Here is an 18,153-nt window from a genome sequence, read left to right as displayed (position 1 = left end):
AAGTTTTCTAACAGTTTGTTTTCTGCTTCTTGTTCTTTACTTTTTTTTTTTTAAATTTATAAATTGCTCTGTGGTGCTCATCTCCATGGTCCCTAAACTTTTCAGAAATGTAAATGAATTTTAGCCTCACAAAACCTTTGAGAGGTAGGGAAATACTGTTATTCCCATTTTACCCATGAGAAACATGAGGCACAGACAGGTTAAGTGATTCACTCAAGGTCACCAGGAAATCAGTTGTAATGCTGGGATTAGAATCCAGAGCTACAGCTAAGAAGGTTTGGCCCCAGGTCAGTAGTTGGATGGGAGACCACCGAAGAACCCCTAGGTGCTGCAAGGAGAAGTTTTGTTGATTCAAAAGCAGCATTCCCTCTGAGTGAGTACCAAACTAGTGCCATGGCATGGTGATAAGGTTGCTGTTTTGGCTTTCAGATGAGATACAAAACGGATGTCTTGAAAACTTTTTTTCGTTAATAGCCAAACTTTTAAGCTGAAATCCATATGCAGTTGCACACCTACTATATATTCCCATATGTAATGGCTGCAATTGTGCACTGTATGTGGTGACTTAAAGTGAAAATAGTTATTTAGATGCCTAAATGTCATTTATATGCACGTTCTGCCAGCCACCAATTTTTTTTGCAAGAGACCAGCTGCCCAGTTCCTGCTATGATAATTGTATTCTACCTACCTAAAATTACAGTAACCATTTCAGTTTGAAAAATATATTCATCTGCATTTCTGGCCTAAAAGCTGTATATAGTGTTGGTGTGGCCTATCAGACAGTTGCTGTGTTTCACTCCAGAGGCAACTTCATTTCAGTGTTAAGTATGTAATGTACACAGGGATCCCTGAGGATGAAAGGCATTATATAAATGTAAAGTCATTACTACTGTAAAATCAATACAGCTAATATTATTTGCTTCCTAGTCACAAAGTTGCAGTTGCTGAATATTTAGCTTGGCTGGTGCAGTAAACAAAAAATGTTGTGGTTAAAAAATTGTAATTTGTTTGTGAGGGTGTGTTCCGCTGGGTAAAACCTGGCTGGGTAAGTGAGTTGAATAATCATTCTCCAAGAGCCTTTTGCCTCAGCCCAATGGAGAACAGTCCTGGCACTGAGAGTTCAGCCAGCATTGTATGTTTTCTTTCCAGCTGTAGCTTTCGAATTTTATTGCCTTTTGCTCCCAGGTTTCGAGATGGGACCACTGGCCTTAACTAGCAGAAATTGAGTAGAGTCACGAAGTGTGGTTTGCTGACTAAACACAGAAAAACTTCAGTTTATCAACTGCACCATAAGTCAGTTAGCATGGATTTCCAGTTAAGGGCCTAGCAAACAGATAGTGAGTGCAGCCAATTGGGTAGGAGGGGAAAGAAAAAATAATTAGATTAACTGCTCATAAAGTTAGGAGCTTACGCTCTTTGTATAATGGAAATTGGACTGAGTTAGTTACAGCCATGTTACATGCGATTGTTGCTGCCAGCTGGGCTCCAGCACGATTTCCATGATCAGTGGGGACAGGAATTTGTACTGAGAACTGTGCCAGCCAAATCAGGCAATAGGCTAATCGCCTTATGTAGTCTGTTGATTTTTAAGAGAGATCTCAGAGAAAAAGTCCTATCCCCAGAGCCGAGGGAAACTATGCTAAACCCTGATTGGCAACAGCTGTGTTTAAAAAAAAATCTATATCATTGTACTTAACTTGGTTTTGATCTCAGTGTAGATGGGGCCTTAAAGATCTAAATAAGGTTTATGTAACTGTGAATCCACAAAAGGACCTTTTCATCATTAATGCAACTATAAATGATGTTTGTGTGTGCACAACAACACTAACAGCCACTATGAGCTGAGTTTTGACATTGGGGGTAGAGTTGGGGGGGGGACGGGACTGATGCCCTGAGAGCTGGTGTGCAGATTTCTCAGTCCCGCTCCCACTTGCATCTCAGGAGGATGTAGTATTATCAGTGCCTCCTGTACTCCCTGAGTCCACATCTGTGAAATTTGTGAAGACACCACTCCCTGAATAAGCATTGCTTAAGCAATAAGTGATTGCTTAACCTCTTGCTGCGTCCAGACAGGGTTGACCCTTGAATTAGCTTCTGAAGTCCACCCAGCTGATCCAGGGCTCCCTAAAATGTCAGTGTAGTGCTCATAGATGAATAAGCACCGTGCATCAGAATGTCACCGCTCATACAATAAAAAGATGTGCTCTGCTCTTAGGTTTGCCAAGGTAACCCTCCAAATGTAAGCTGCAAGTGAACTGAAGAAGTGTTCTCTTCCTAAGTCTGTGAACAGCCTTGGAGGAAAAAGCTCTTGAAAGTTATCTCTGGAACCTCATAGTGACATTGCTGAGTGCTACTCATTAGCAGAAACATCCAGCCATTGTGCTTATCATCCATGGTCGTTAGACACAATGGTGAATACTGAGGCACTGAGATAGCTGGTGCCTAAGAGGGGAAAAGAAGGTCACATCGCCCCAAAATGCAGTCATCTCCAAACCTGCCCACAAGTGAGAGGGAAAGAGGAGGTGCATTTCTTCCATGTGGCCAAAAGCCTCAAACACCTTCAGAGTGTTGTAGGTCCAAACCGCCTCCCACACCTTCCTGGTTGCCAAAAGCACCAACTGTTTCCTATTGGCTGTCAAAGCCTATAGCTTCACCCCTAAATGATCTTTCTTATGCAGTTGCTGCAGAGCATATGGGGGCCTTCTCTATTGAAGTAATGCTAATTATATTTTAAAATAGTGTATTGCTGTGAAAAAGCAGAGGAAGATTGTCTTGTGCAGGAAAAAAAATAGACATTGACATAATGATTTGGAAGCATTTATTTTTTCATGGCCTGTAGCTAGTTTTGCAGCAGCGTCACTACCAAATGTGCTCAGTGCTGCAGTGATTGCTTAACCTCTTGCTGCATCCAGACAGTGTTGACCCTTGAATTAGCTTCTGAAGGCCTTGGGGTTCCCTAAAATGTCAGTGTAGTGCTCATGAATGATTTGGGGAGATCCAACAAAAGGATCATATTCTTACCTTGTTCGTTTGGTGCATATTTGTACCCATAGGTGCCAACTTCCACTGTTCCTGGTGGGTGCTCAGCCTCGCCCCGCCCCCATTCCACCCCCAAGTCCCTGCCCCGCCTCCTCCCCTGAGCATGCCGCGACCCCGCTCCTCCCTGTCCCTCCTGGAAAGTCCTAAGCACCGCTAAACAGCTGTTTGGTGGCAGGAAGCACTGGGAGGTAGGCGGAAGAGCGGGGACGCAGCGCGCAGGGGGTGGGGAGGAGGGGAGCTTGGCTGCCAGTGGGTGCAGAGCACCCACTAACTTTACCCTGTGGGTGCTCCAGCCCCAGAGCACCCACGGAGTCGGCACCTATGTTTGTACCAATTTTGCAGGTTCCCTTGTCACAGTTGCTTTGGAACCAACTTGACTGTTTCTCCTGACTGTGTACACTGTGAAACTCCACCTAATGTGCTTTCACTGTAGACCTCTGACCTCTTCTCTTCTATAAACAAGCCACATGCAAAGTAGCAGTTATCTGCAAGTTGCATGCTATAAAGTCACATTTGGGCTACCAGGTTTCCACTATTATAGACAGGGGTGGGCGGGCGGGCGGGCTGTCTTGCTTTGTTTGTTCATGCCAAGTTCTGGCTGAATGTAAATCTGCCCCATTCCCCAAAATATATATTTAGCACTGCTTTGTTTCTCTTTTTATGGTCTAATAGAATGCTTTGACAGGTGTCCAAAGTGAAGACATATGACAGTCTCAAGACAATGAGTAATGGTGCCGCACAGATTGTTGGCAGGAAATATCTTGTGTTCAGGATGGAGTGAAAAAATATTCCCAGCAGCCTGATGGCATCGCATTGTGTTGTGTCATGCCAGAAACCAGGGCTGTAAGAGAGGATTTGTTGGAATTCCCAACTGCCAGGAATAGCGGAGGCTCAGCATGGCAGTGGATGCTGACACAGTCTTTGAGGGGACCCATAAGTAGTACATTCCTTGCTGCTGTGCTCTCCTCTCCAGCTGCGGGAGGGAGGACCGTAGCTTTGTCCATTTCATTTCATACTTAATAAATCTATTATCAGGACATGAATGCTTATGGCAGCTATTCTGCAGGGAGGAGGAAATGAGAAAAATGTCCTGTAGGGAGCGAACTTGCCTGCAGGGAGATGGATATGATGTAACTGGGTCTTATTTAGTCTCTGATTCCTAAAACTTCTGTGAAAAATGGATGAGAATCTCTGCATCCCCTTAGGCCAATACAGCAATATTCTGATGTTTAGGCCTTCTCACGTTCTTTAACCATCCACAACAAAACTAGAGTTATAATAGCTTTGGTGTCTACGTGGATTTTTTGTAGTTCTTTATATTTATTAAAATGCTTGGCCAGGAGGACTGATGGCTCCAAGGATTGGTAATGGGATACAAAGCCCTTCACCAGTCACCACTTCAAATCCAGACCAGGTCAATATTGGCCAAAAGTCATTACATCTGATGGCTGTTCAGGGCCTGTGTGAAATGAGTCTAGTGGATTGATGTCCACATCACAAAAGCCACCATTCCACTTGGCACCCCTGTTGTGACAGCCTCAGCAGAGAGGCCAAAGGTCGACTGGGCATGGAGACTAGCCTAGCAGAAGAAAGTTGAGGCCGTACAGTGAAGTGGGCAGTGGCACTGCCCATGCTATGCTAGTTCTGTGCATAAAGAGGCTATGGTCTGCGGGCTGTCAAACACTGGCCCCTCCTCCAGTACTAAACACACCAACACAAATGTTCTGCAGAGAAATTACTCCTCATTGCTCAGTATTTATCATTATTCCACCTGCCTCAAAACCGGAGCAATGGACACTTCTATTAGTGTGTTGAAAAGTTGCCTCGTTTCACTATAGCTTCTAGAATTTCCTAGGTGTACTCTAGTGAGAGACAGTCACATTCCCCAAAAAGATCCCCATGCTTGTTGCAGTAGCAGCGCCCTGGTATTTGGAGATCAGCAATGTCACAGAAAACTGTGCTGAATCATAATGGTGGCCATTTCTTCACGTAATGCCAGTTACCTTTGGACCAAACTGCAAAGTTTGAATTCAATCTTCTGTTCTGCTTATGGCTGTTTGGATCTGAGGCAGGGCCGCCCAGAGGATTCAGGGGACCTGGGGCAAAGCAATTTTGGGGGCCCCTTCCATAAAAAAAAGTTGCAATACTATAGAATACTATAGTCTCGGGGGGGGTCCCTGCAGGGCTTGGGGTAAATTGCCCCACTTGCCACCCCCCTCCCCTCCCAGGCAGCCCTGCTCTGAGGTTTGGGTTCAGCTCTTGATGGCAGTGATATCCAGCCATGTGGTTGGGATCCTGACTTGGATATAAGTGTCTCCAAAATTCAGGCGTATTTTGAACACAGATTGGGCCTGCTCTTGCAGACCAAAAGAGGAAAGCGAAACTACAGAGTATTGTAATGATCCAAAGGAAGAGTGACAATTAAAAAGTGCCACAGTGAAGTGTCCCTTTCTGCCATGCTGAAGCTCAAACCGTACCTGCAGATGTCAATAAAGCTTTTATGTATTAAAAAGCAACCTGTCAATTTTCCCACAGCATTTTGTCTGCTCCTTTTTGGTAGAGTTATTTCACATTTACCTCTTTCCTTGACCTAATTATTGTGTACATTAAATGGGGTCAAGGGACTTGGAACTTCGTAGCATTTCGGAACCAAATTTTGTGACAGGCTGCAGTGAAGTCACAATGACATAGCCATCTGCAAAATTCAAGGATCCCTGCCTTTTTATGCCTCGACCATTATCCAGGGATTTGGGAAGTGCAGCACAGGGTCGTGGAAATGTCTGTATCAGTGGTGGGCAACCTGTGGCCTGCGGGTTGCATGCGGCCCATCAGGGTAATCTGTCTGCGCACTGCGAGATATTTTGCTGAGGCTGACGGTCCGCAGGCACTGCCCCCGCAGTTCCCAGTGGCCAGGAACAGCGAACCTCAGCCACTGGGAGCTGCAGTGCCTGCGGACAGTCAACGTGAGCCAAATGTCTCACGGCATGCAATCAGATTACCCTGATGGGCTGCACGTTGCCCACCACTGGTCTATATGCTGTATAATATAATAAATCACAGCCAGGAGATAAACCCCAAGAGATGATGTGAATTGGCAAACTGGGACAGACTCCTCAAGAACACAGGGGGAGGGGGCTAGCTATTTTGACATTTTTCACCAATAACCAGTATCCTTTGTTTTTTAAATAGAATTAGTAGCTCTGCTCACCACAGGATAGTCACCCAAATCACTAAGCAACTATACAACTTGACAGAATTGTCCGTCTGTACTCGGCCCAGAACTGGAAAAGTTCCAGGTCAGGACAAAGCTGTGCAGGGAAGCTTGACCAGGGAGCGCCTCCACTGTGCCCCCAATTATAGTGAAGAGTCCCTCACATCCCTAAGCACCACTGGTTTGATTTTAGAAGTGCCAAACCTCCACAGCTCCCTTGGATTTCTGAGAGACTTCTGAACCTCTGATCATCAGGCCACACATAGAATAGTGCAGTGCTCCTGCCCATAACAGCAAGACAAACTTTAAAGCATTTAACACCTTTCCTCCTTTTCCTCCACACAGTCAAACTGGTGGCAGGAAACAACACTGCAGGCGTCTGTGATTCAAACACACTCGTGAGTTGGACAAATGTCATATCTGAAAAAATGACAAGGAGTCCTGTGGCACCTTATAGACTAACAGAAGTATTGGAGCATAAGCTTTCATGGGTGAATACCCACTTCGTCAGACGCATGTGGTGGAAATTTCCAGAGGCAGGTATAAATATGCAAGCAAGAATCAGTCTAGAGCAGGGGTGGGCAAACTTTTTGGGGCGAGGGCCACATCTGGGTGAGGAAATTGTATGCAGGGCCGGGGCAGGGCGGGTGGAGTGCGGGATGTGGAGGAAGGGGCTCAGGACAAGGGATTGGGGCAGAGAAGGGGTGCAGAGTGTAAGAGGGGGCTCAGGGAAGGGGGTTGGGGTACAGGAGGGGTACGGAGTGCAGGATGAGGCTCAGGGCAGGGAGTTGGGGTGCAGGGTGCAGCAGGGAGCTCAGGGCAGGTGGTTGGAATGCACAGGAGTGCAGAAAGGGGCTCAGGACAGGGAGTTGGGTGCAGGAGGGGTGCGAGGTACAGGCAGAGGGCTTAGGGCAGGAAGTTGGGGGGCGGGGGTTTGAGCTCCAGCCCGGTGCCACTTACCTAAAGTGACTCCGGGGTGGCAGTGGCGCACACCAGGGCCAGGGCAGGCTCCCTGCATGCCTGCCCTGTCCCCACGCCACTCCAGGAAGTGCTGCGGCCCCTGGGCGGGGGAGGGGGGGGCAGAGGGCTCTGCCTGCGCACATGGAGCCCTTTGCCTCCCGGCCCGGGGGCTGCTTCTGAGAGCAGCGCCGGGCCCGCAGCACCACCAGGGGTAATCCCGCGGGCCGGATCCAAAGCCCTGAAGGGCCGGATCCGGCCCGCGGGCCATAGTTTGCCCATCCCTGGTCTAGAGATAAGGAGGTTAGTTCAATCAGGGAGGATGAGGCCCTCTTCTGTCTGAAAAGGCTTTTTCCCCCTCTAGCTTTTTGCTATTAAGGAAACAAATATTTCTGTGTGGCCCTCTTCTTTTGTGTTCCATATTACTTGTCCCACCTTGAGTGAACGATGTAGCCTTGCTGTTTAATTGGTTAAGGGATGCTACATGCAGTGCTGACATTGGTTGTTAGTTTAAGCTGCTAATGGAAAGAGGATTGAACTGCAATGGTTTTAAACGTATCATTATCTGTGGTCGCTTGAGAAGAGGGAAGTTGAGCTTCATCTGGAATGGCTGGTGGCAGAATCAGAAACTACAAGTGTGTGTCATCCTGTCTTACAGGAGTAGGACAATGCATTGCATGTCCTCATAAGCAGTCACAGTGAGTAGGGTAAGACATCCTGGGCCAAACCTGCAGCAAGTATGGGGAGACCAAATTGACAGAAAACTTCAAAAAGTTTGCTCTGTCTTGTATAGGACCAGGGTTTGGGATTTTCTGCCCAAATTGGATTCAGAGCATTTGATGTGGCTAGATGTATGAAAGTAGAGAAACATTGTTAACTAGCCTTTCCACTGAAACCGTTCCATAAGCTTGAGCCAAAGCTCTTTAAAGCAACTCAGCAGTTGTCCACTTTAATTCCACTCAGCAATTGTTTTGGTCTTAAAAATGTAAACCAAGATTCTCCATTACTACCATGTCAGTAATTTCAATGAATAAGTGGTACTGTTTTTCAGAGGCTGCTGCTGTGCATTAGGCCTGTGAGCTACACATACTCAGAAAGTAGTTTTTCCCTTCAGAACATTGCAGGCAGAGATTTTCCCAAATGACTTGTTTAGTTCCCTGCTGACTGTTCACTGCAGCAGGGAGTTATTAACTAATTGAAACAGAACCATAGTCCCCTGTGTGATTTGCTTGCAGGCATATCTCTGATCACAGGCTCATTTCCTGTCAGTGCACACATGCACCAGTTTTCTCTGCATGCATCTCACACAAGATGTGATGTGCTGCTGCTATGTTTTCTCAACTCCCTGTTGCTGCAGGATCAATTGGAAAAGGAAGGTGTGGGAGGTGAGAGCAAAGGTGATGCTGATCTTCAGAATGCTAAACAAAAACAAGTTGTAAGGTTGAAACAGCTACTGAATTTAGGGTGTGTCGACGTTTGAGTGTTCCTTTTAAAATAGTTAATTCTCTCTCTCATTTAAATATAAACATTCAGACACCCACCATAGATTCATTCTGAAAAGATGCTGTGTTATAAATAGCACAATTATTTTAACATTTTCTGTTTTATTAAACCTGCATTTGCTGATTCTTCTTATTCTGCTGATTTATAATAGCAATCAGGAGAGTGAAGCTGTGCTCAGAATTCCATAAATGCATATAGCCCTTTAGTGCATTAATTAAATACAAAGTGCACCTCCAAGTTCCTTATCACTCAGATACAAAATACATAACAAATGACTGGAAGGGCACAAATGTTAGAAGGATTTTCACATGCCAAAATGGGATCTCTTAGCTAATTGGGGAACAGTAGATACTAAGGAAGTTCTGAAGGCACAGAGAATATTTTCACAAGATCTTACAAAGGGATAGAGAGACTGCTGATATACCAGCATTTGCAGCTGTGATGAAGTCTCTGGCATACTGGTAAAAATGGAAAATACCACACCTTGGAGGAGAAAACTTGAATTCATGTGTTTTGATTGTTCAGCCAGTCTGCAAACAAATCTCAGTTTCACTAATTCCAAAACAAATTAGTAGATGTTGGATGAATATCTCTCTGCTTTTGCTGCTGCTTCAGTGTCCATATGTCTGAGTAGCACTTTTCTGTAGAAAGCCCATTGAAATCAATGTAATGTAATAATAAGTATATATTCAGAATTCAAAAGTGTTGGATCCCTGTGGATTGGTTTGCCGGGGTTCGTGAAGTTTCATTCCATCAAATTGCTGCAGTGTCTTTCATGAGAATTCTTGCAAAGGGCAGATGGTTTGATGCTCTTTTCAGCGAACTGCACTATCTCAGGAAAACAGCTACCTGAATCCTGCCACTGCAAATTAGGAGATTTATTTCACTTCATAGCCACATTGCAGGCTGCTAGTGGCAGTAAGTGTGGAAGGAGTAGGGGGTGCAGATACACACTGTGAAAGCTCCTGCATGCCCAGGAGGCTCAGAGCTGGCACCTGAAAAGAATCTGACCAATCTAGGAGGTACTGAGGACAGGTCAGGCAGGAGATGTGCTGTTTCAGTTCCTCTCCCAGGCAGCCTCCCTGTAACAACCCAGAAAAGGGGGGAAATGGGGAAGGAAAGGTAAAGGTACAGATTTGGGCCTGGGCTACACTAGCGGGGGGGTTTGAACTAAGATACGCAACTTCAGCTATGCTATTTGCGTAGCTGAAGTCGAAGTATCTTAGTTCGATTTACCTGGCCGTCCTCACGGCAGTGAGTCGACTGGCACGGCTCCCCCGTCGACTCCGCTTACTCCTCCTGCCGAGGTGGAGTACAGGCGTCGATTAGCAGATCGATTTATCACGTCTAGCTGAGACGCGATAAACCGATCCCTGATGCATCGAACGCTACCTGCCGATCTGGCGGGTAGTATAGACGTACCCTTAATCCATAGAGTGTATAGGTTTAGAACTTCCTTCATTAGCAAAGTGGATTTTCAAAAAAACCCACTATGTAATAATAGAAGCAAGTCAGTTGCTTGTTTGCTCACAGTGCAAGAAAAGCTCCTAGAAATCTTTTTTTAAAAACCCACTTTTCATCATTTCTTCCCTAGCACTTTAGTAGGAGCTGTCTACCAGGCCTTTGTCACGGGTGATGTGTTGAGAACTTTAAAATGAATTGCTGCCTTGCAGGGTTCCTTACTATTCAAGTTGCTGCAGTGTGGTCTTTGTTTCAGTGCAGTATTTTCTGGCTGATTCTTGATTTTAAATGGGCCTGCATTTTTTTTCCTTCTCCTTTTACTTACTATATATGTTCGTCCTAGCTCACCTACTACTCATGCTGTGTCACAGACCAGCATAAATATACCCTCCCCCCTTCAAAGTCCCCAACCACCCACCTCTCCAATGTAGGCAGCCACTCAATCTCTGCACTACTCTGTTCAGGTTCTTAAAGGGCTCTTAACATTGTAGTATCAGAGCACCTGTCAAAAGTGTGTTAAAGCAATGTGACTAACTTCTGTAATGTCTGGTTCATTCATCTCTGATTCGCTCCACAAGGTGAAATGGGCGAGGTTGTTTTGCTTAACTAAGGTAAACTATTATCTGTACACTGCTGTGTGTTTCTATTAGCTAAAGCAAGGGCAATGAAATGCACCTTGCATTTGGGAGCTGAAAGTGGTGAGATTTGTGATGGTCCTTAGGCCCCTGCCTGCCCCCTTCCTCAAAAAAAACCCCAAAAACAAAAAAAGCCCACCACCCTAGAAATTTAAGAATATGCATGAGTCTATACAGCAAAGAATTTTTAAGACTTTTCTTAACAAAGATTCTTTCCACCCTCTCATTCTAACCTAACCAGTATATCCTTGACAACAATACATTGGCATAAGCAGCTACCATTCAGTTTTTCCCTGACTTGTTTTGGCAAAACCCTTCTGTTGCTGAAGATGGATTTTAAATTTGTTAAACTAAGAAGTTAAACAGCTCTTCCTGTGGTTATAAAATGCTGCCACTTTCAGGCCAACACTGGAACTGTGGTCTGGTTAAGAGGCAATTCCAGAAAATCTCAGCATAGTCTCAAAGGAATTCAAAAGGTTTCACACACTGCAGTGTGAGAAGTTGGTGTCAAATGGTCTTTAAGGTGCATCATTCCTCAACTCTATTAAACTGACAGGGTCTCTAGAGAAATGCTATTCTTTGACTACTCTCAGTGATTATGTATCAAATGTGTTCAGTTTACAATTAAAAATATGCTTGTTTCCCAACTGTGAGCCTTGCAAACCCAGGCTAGGCCCAGAAAGTCAAGCTACCTCTCAACAGTTCTGCTGGCCAAATCATGCCTTCACACCTGTTTTAGTGACCACTGTCTTCAAGTTAAGCACCTGTGCAACCTCATCATAGTGAGATTCTGTCATAAGTGACACCTGTACAACCCCCATAGTGCTCAGTAGATTTGTACAGGTGTTACTGATTAGCTTTGTAATTGAAATTTAGTAAACAGGTTTGTTAATGATGGACAAGATGAACTAGAATCCAGTTCTCTCACTTGTGTTGGCTCTGCAGGGCTAGCAGGAGGAAACAACTCTGTACATTTATTTTAGGCACTGTAATAGGGATATGTTACTCAATATACACAGGGCGTAGATCTGTTGAGAAAAGTGGTATTTTACAGTGACCTTCAGAGAACTGTACTTTGATATTACTGCAGGGTTAGAATTCAAGCTCTTCTGTATTTTACAGCTGTGTAAGAGAAACTGAGAAAGTGCCATTGTGGCGGGTCGAGTGTACATTTGGTATGGTGGATACACTATTACAACTACAGGGACTTACATCATTTGTCCAATGGGGTAAAAGCACACAGAGCGTTAATTTGTTTGTATGTTTCCTATATACACATATTATGGAATATTTTCTTTGGCTAACACAGTAAACAAAAAATTCTCTGGTTTAAAATCAGAATTACATTGTGTGGGGAGCCCTACCAAACAACCTTGAGAGTTGAATAACCACTGCCCAATGACCACATTCGGAGAGGTGGAACTTGGATCAGTACTTTGTCTTGTTTTCAGCCATAACTTTTGGATTTCCCTTGTGGCTTCAGAAGTTGGAAACTGCATATCATGATGATGCCTCTAGCATAAACAGCAGACACTTGTCCTGAAGAACTGGGGTTTGTTGATTAAACCAATAAATTAAGGTTATCAGTGGTGCCATAAATTGGACACCATAGATTTCCAGTTAAGGACCTAGAACAAGGGTGCCAATGGGGGGGAGAAGGCGGGAGCAGGGGAGGGCGGGAGCCCCTCCCTGAGTTTCATACAGGAGGTGTGCAAGCTCCCAGGTGGAGCTCTTAACTACAGCACAGTATTAGTGTGAAATGTAAGTTCTGTAGAGGAGATGTGCCCCTGGGGCAGGGAGTCAGTATTTTGTTTACAAACAGAGGCAGGGTGATTAAGATACGAAAGAGCTGGTGATTAAATTAAGGGTATGGAAGTTTAGCCTGTAAAAGAGGAATCCCTCAGTGGCGGGGAGAAAATGTTGAGGGGTTGTTTCAGAGAGAACGGGGGATTCAGAAAAAATACAACAAAGCACTGAGCCTAGGTTACATTCAGAAAAGGGAGAGATGTGGGGGCGTAGGTGAAAAGAAGGGATCAAACCCAGGGAAGGGCTACCTGTGTATAGAGAAGTTCCCAGTCTACCTGTGGTACTTATGTAGTCTCATCACCTGAGGCTCACAAATCTAACCTATTTCTCCTCCCAGCCCTTCGGTGAGGTAGAGCAGGTAGTTGAGGGGATAACAGCATTGAAGGGGGTTCCAAAGAGGATGGAGCTCAGCTGTTCTCCATGGTGGCAGATGGCAGAACAAGAAGCAGTGGTCTGAAGTTGCAGTGGGGGAGGTCTAAGTTGGATATTAGGAAATACTATTTCACTAGGAGGGTAGTGAAGCACTGGAATGGGTTACCTGGGGGGGGGGGGGTGGAATCTCCATCCATGGAGGTTTTTAAGGCCTGGCTTGACAAAGCCCTGGCTGGGATGATTTAGTTGGGGTTGGACTAGATGACCTCCTGAGGTCTTTTCCAACTCTAATCTTCTGTGATTGTACAGATGGGGCACTGAGGCACACACAGACTAAAGGCCAGATTTTCAAAGGTATTTAGGCACCTAGTGAGATTTTCAAATGCACTTGGAAGGTTTGGTGCTCTGGAAACCCCATTAGATATCTAGCTACATCTTTGGGTGCCTAAAAACCTTTGAAATTCTGTCCTTAAAGCACTGGCCTTGGGCCAGACAGGAAGTCCATGGGTGTAGAATCCAGGTGTCTCAGGGCTAGCTCCCTATCCAGCAGACCAGCCTCTCTCTCTGCTGCATGCTACAAAAAAAGAGGACACTGACAGATGGGAGCAAAACCAAGGCGGCCCGTTCTGAGACTCCAGCAAATGGTCCCAGGATGGATGTCACGGTTGACAGCATGAAAAGCAGCACAGAGGTTAGGAAGGATGGAGAATGAGAGTCAGATGAGAGGAGGCCACTTAACTCCCAAGGGGTTGCAGGTTCTGCCCCATGCTGGGTTGTACAGCAATGGCTGCTGTGCAATTTTACTTTTTAACTGAAAACCATTTTGTTCAGTCATTTTTTGTTCTGAGTTTGAGAAAAAGGAGGAATGAGAGAGTGTCATAAGTATCAGATGTGATAATGCCTCAAATTCTTAGGGTTTCAGCTGTAATCCAGGCAAATTCCAGAATGAAGAACAGAAACTGCATCCATGGAGTCCGTAAAGTCAATGATTGTCATTATTTACTGGGCACCATCTGTGTGCTCAGCATTGTTCAGAATATGCCAGAAAATTCAGTCCCTGAGCCAATGCATATAAGATGTGTAACTCTGGATAAGATGGCTCAGATATTTAAGTATATCATAGAATAGCAGGGTTGGAAGGGACCTCAGGACGTCATCTAGTCCGACCCCCTGCTCAAAGCAGGACCAATCCCCAAATCCTTAAATGGCCCTCTTAAGGATTGAACTCACAACCTTGGGTTTAGCAGGAGCTATCTGAGCTATCCCTCCCTCACCCCCTGAGTGTGTAGTTATTGACCACACGTTATCACATGTTCACTGTGATGTTTATATCTGTGAGTGAAGGTACTGATGGCAATAGAAGTTTTACTTGATTAAAGACTAGAAGATTTGACCCTCCAACTTTCTTTCTAAAGGAAGAGCTGTCCAGAGCTGCTCTGCCTGTTTATTTTCCTTTCCTGCCTGCAGTGGTCCTGATATAGCTCAGAAGTCTGTTTTTTTCCTTACCTTTAAAATATGGAATTTTGTTGGTGTTTGGTTTTAAATATCCTCCTGTGAGAACTGCAACTCAATCACTGTAGTGTTGTGTTTAAGAGCCTTCTGGAAAGTAAAAGCAGTGTTGCCAACTCTCATGATTTTTGTCATGAGTCTCATGATGATTGTTTTCCTTAAAGCCCCAGCTCCTGGAATTGAGTGGATATGTGATGAATTCAGCCTTCATTCTTAAAGAAAAATGAAGTTTCTAGTCCTTGTGGCTGTGCAGAAAGCTTCAAAATGTGATCCCAGTGCACCCTAAAGGCTCAAAAAGCAGAAGGCAAATTAAAAGAACCCCAAAACTGTTGTTTGTACATAATCTCATGATTTTTGCTGAGTCTGATTCATGATTTTTGACCATTTGGGATTGGCAATACTGTAAAAGTGACTTGAAAGTGTCAGTTTCACTCCAGTTTAAGATTAGTTTCTAGTCTGTTTGTAGTGAGGTAACACACCTCAAGAGTCCCAAGCAGGTGCAGTATAAACTCATAGGGCATTGCCCTAATAGAACGTTTCCAAAGTTAAATGATCTGGTCCAAGTTTGAAGAACTGCAAAAAAAATGATAAAAGTAATCTAGATTTTTCTATAATTGTTTCAATTGTTGTATTCAAGAGTTAGTAACAAAGAATATACATTAACATTTTAAACCTAACCAGTGTTCCTTAAGTGACTTGACACAAGATGTGAGAATATGTTAGTATTAGAGCTGAGTGGGTCTAATATTTATTAAATCCTCTTTTTTTTACATAGGAATTAAATATAGTGCTCCTATCAGCTAATTTCTAAGTTATCTGCAAAAAACCCTAGAGTTTTCAGGTGACTAAATAGCCCTTGGAATCACGGTTAAAGTTGCACACACATACACACACCCTAGCCACCAAATTCTGAAATGGCGCCCCTGACCTAGGAGCCATGTACCAGTACAGCCAGCCCAGAGGGGAAACGGGAGACGTGTAAATCAAATAAAATAGATGTGTAAATAAAGTTTAGTAGTTGAAAGAACCTAAGTGGGGTGAAGTTAATAGAATTCACAATAAAGCTCAAAATGTCAGTGCAATTAAAAAAAAATACTATTGATCAGTTTGGACTGAAAAAGGGACATTTACAGCAAATGGAGACTATTTTAGCGGATTTCATGTTAGGAGGTAGGCAGGCCCACAGTCAAAAGTTTTAACAAGGGATTTAATTTTACACATTCACTACAGTGTCTTTACCAGACAGCATACCTAATCTCTAGCCTTGGGTAGATTGTCTAATATGCCTTTGAGTATTTGTGCACTGTATGAATTCAGGGTTCCAACACCTTGCGTCTAGAAATTAAAGATGCCCTTGGCAGCAAAGAACCTAAATGCAATCCTGAAGCTGCTCCAAACAGCTCTGATACTTTATGCTGAAAAATACCCATGCTCCCTCTAAGTCACTACAGTGGATAATTGTATAGTCTCATTGATAGCATGATAGCTTTGTGTGTGTAATAAACATATGTTAAAAGAACATTATTAAGTTTGCAAAGGACTCAAAAGTTAAGAAATGCTAGAACTATGCAGTCTCTAATTACATAACCACATACTATTTTTTTCCACAGGACCCTGCTGCATTCAGTGCACAGAATGAATGTAATGAGCACCTATTCACTATCTTGTTTTCTCCTCATTGTTTGATGTGTAGCGCTGGGTCTTATTTATTGAATGCTATTCAAACACTGCTCTGAAGACAGAATTATTCATTTCCTTGTGGGTTTTTCAGTGGCAGTCATCACTATAGTATCTGAGTGCTTCAAAACCATGGCTTTATCTTCACAACACCCCTGTGTGATAAGTTGATGATATTGCCAATGGAGATAGAGTGCTTAAGGTCAGAAGTTTCCAGTAATTTTGAGTGCCCAACTTGAGGCACCTAGCACTTGATTTTTCAGAGTACTTTCCATTCTATAGCACTTTATATGTTCAAAGCACAGCTCCCATTTACTTCATTTGCAGCTGTGATTGCTCATCACCTCTATAAATCAGATCCTGGCAATCAAGTTGAGCACCCAGAAAATGAGAAACACACAACTACTGACCACTTACGAATCGTTTGGTTTCAGTGACTTGCCCAGCATCACATAGGAACGTAGGCAGAGGTAAAGGCTGGAATTCAGTACTCCAGGGCAGCATTTAATTTCCGTAACAATGAGACCCTCCTTTCTTTCCCTGCAGTATGTGACTCTGGTTGTTATTTTGGATGCTAGTGAAGTCTCCCTCTTTAGTTGTTGATTTCTCCCTCTTTTATGTACTGAGTCTTCCTGCAGTTTTTTCTAATAAAGACAATTTTAAAATAAAAACAAATAATGTTTGATTAGCAAATTACCTAGTTATCCTGGGTCTGCCATGTTTGTATTTAATTTTTTTATATATATTAGCTTTCGGTTTTAACTTACCTTTATGTTGTTTACTGAGTTGCCATCTTAAAAAGGGCTGGCTATAAGCCGATTCCCCGGAATTGGGCCCTGCGCTTTTATATTTATTTTTTTTACTCCCCGATGGTGAGGAGGAGGTTCCACTCTGGGGCTTTGGCAGTGGGGAGTCTTTCTGTGCCGCAGAAGACCCGGAGTGGATCCCCCGCTGCCGAAGTGCCACCACAGCCGCGGACCGCTGTCTGGTATTCAAATCGGGCCCCGCCGTTCATAAAACCGGCTCTGATCTTAAATGTATAATACCGGTATATAGAACATTCTTCCATGCATCTCTTTTCCTAACTGTGGCTATTGCACATTCTGCGCTTATGTGAGAGAGATGTAGTGTGGACAAGACCATCCCCAGTGATGATCTAATGTTTGTCCATATTTCTTTTTATCCTATATTTCTAATATGTGAATTGTTACTGTTTTACTTTTAAAATAAATCAATTTAACAAAAATTTAACCTCATAAAACTAAATCCTGCCTTATCAAAGTAGCATAAAAAAAAGTTTTCCTCCTTTAAATCTAACAGAAGGAACTTTGTTGAATACATTCTATACTCTTGCAAGTCCAAATTATATGGATAACTGATTTCCTCACTCCTTGTGTCCTGGTGCAGAGAGAAGAAACTGAAAGGGAGAGTGCAAGAGTTAGTGAGTGCCTTAGAGAGACTCACGAAGAGCAGCGAAATCAGACATCAGCAGTCTGCAGAGTTTGTTAATGACCTGAAAAGGGCAAACAGGTAAAGGATCTTCTAGTGAATGGATGCACACATTGACTTCTGCATTCTGGTAGAACACTGTAATCCTCTCCTTTCCCTAATGAGCAGTTCCTACATCCTCAGCTGCTTGCCAGTAGAGTCTTGAAGAATGCAAGGTTAGAGTTGGGGAAAGAGACTAATCCTTGTCACTGAGTGCTCCATAACCGATGGCGGGGGGGGAGGGGGATTCTATTGTGGTTAAAAATAGCATCCATTATAAAAGTCCTCAGTTTAATCATGTTTGTGAGAATTATTGCTGTTTTCGTTCACCTCCTCCCTGGCCTGGCTCATGCATCTCTTCTTATCCCTTCAGATTCTCCTATTATCAAGTTTCCTTCCATAATCCCACTCAGTACTTTAAAGTGTAGCACTGACAGTGATACAGACTGTGCCCCCATCTCCCAGTTGGTCTGCATCAACAGGCTTTGATGGACT

General features: G+C 43.9%; 2 protein-coding genes across 9 annotated transcripts in view; one reads left to right on the top strand and one right to left on the bottom strand.

The window, feature by feature from the left end:
* Window positions 1–18,153, top strand: part of MCC (MCC regulator of WNT signaling pathway) — a 321,225-nt gene that overhangs the window by 298,470 nt on the left and 4,602 nt on the right. For 6 of the 8 annotated variants that reach the window (XM_045022358.1, XM_045022361.1, XM_045022365.1 and 3 more), the window contains one exon: window positions 17,578–17,700. In XM_045022358.1, the coding sequence (XP_044878293.1) occupies window positions 17,578–17,700 (123 nt within the window). Of the gene's footprint in view, window positions 1–2,215; window positions 2,776–3,711; window positions 3,953–17,577; window positions 17,701–18,153 lie in introns of those variants that run through there. The other 2 variants (XM_045022364.1, XM_045022363.1) reach the window with 2 other exon arrangements.
* The window catches only part of DCP2 (decapping mRNA 2), a 60,942-nt gene continuing 57,481 nt past the window's right edge, over window positions 14,693–18,153 (bottom strand). The window contains exon 12 of the mRNA XM_045022370.1: window positions 14,693–15,066. The gene's annotated coding sequence lies outside the window, so the exon portion shown is untranslated. The remainder of the gene's footprint in view (window positions 15,067–18,153) is intronic.

The sequence above is a fragment of the Mauremys mutica genome, chromosome 6 (genome assembly GCF_020497125.1).
Source record: "Mauremys mutica isolate MM-2020 ecotype Southern chromosome 6, ASM2049712v1, whole genome shotgun sequence".
NCBI lineage: Eukaryota > Metazoa > Chordata > Testudines > Geoemydidae > Mauremys > Mauremys mutica.
This window is presented reverse-complemented; position numbering and strand designations above follow the sequence as displayed.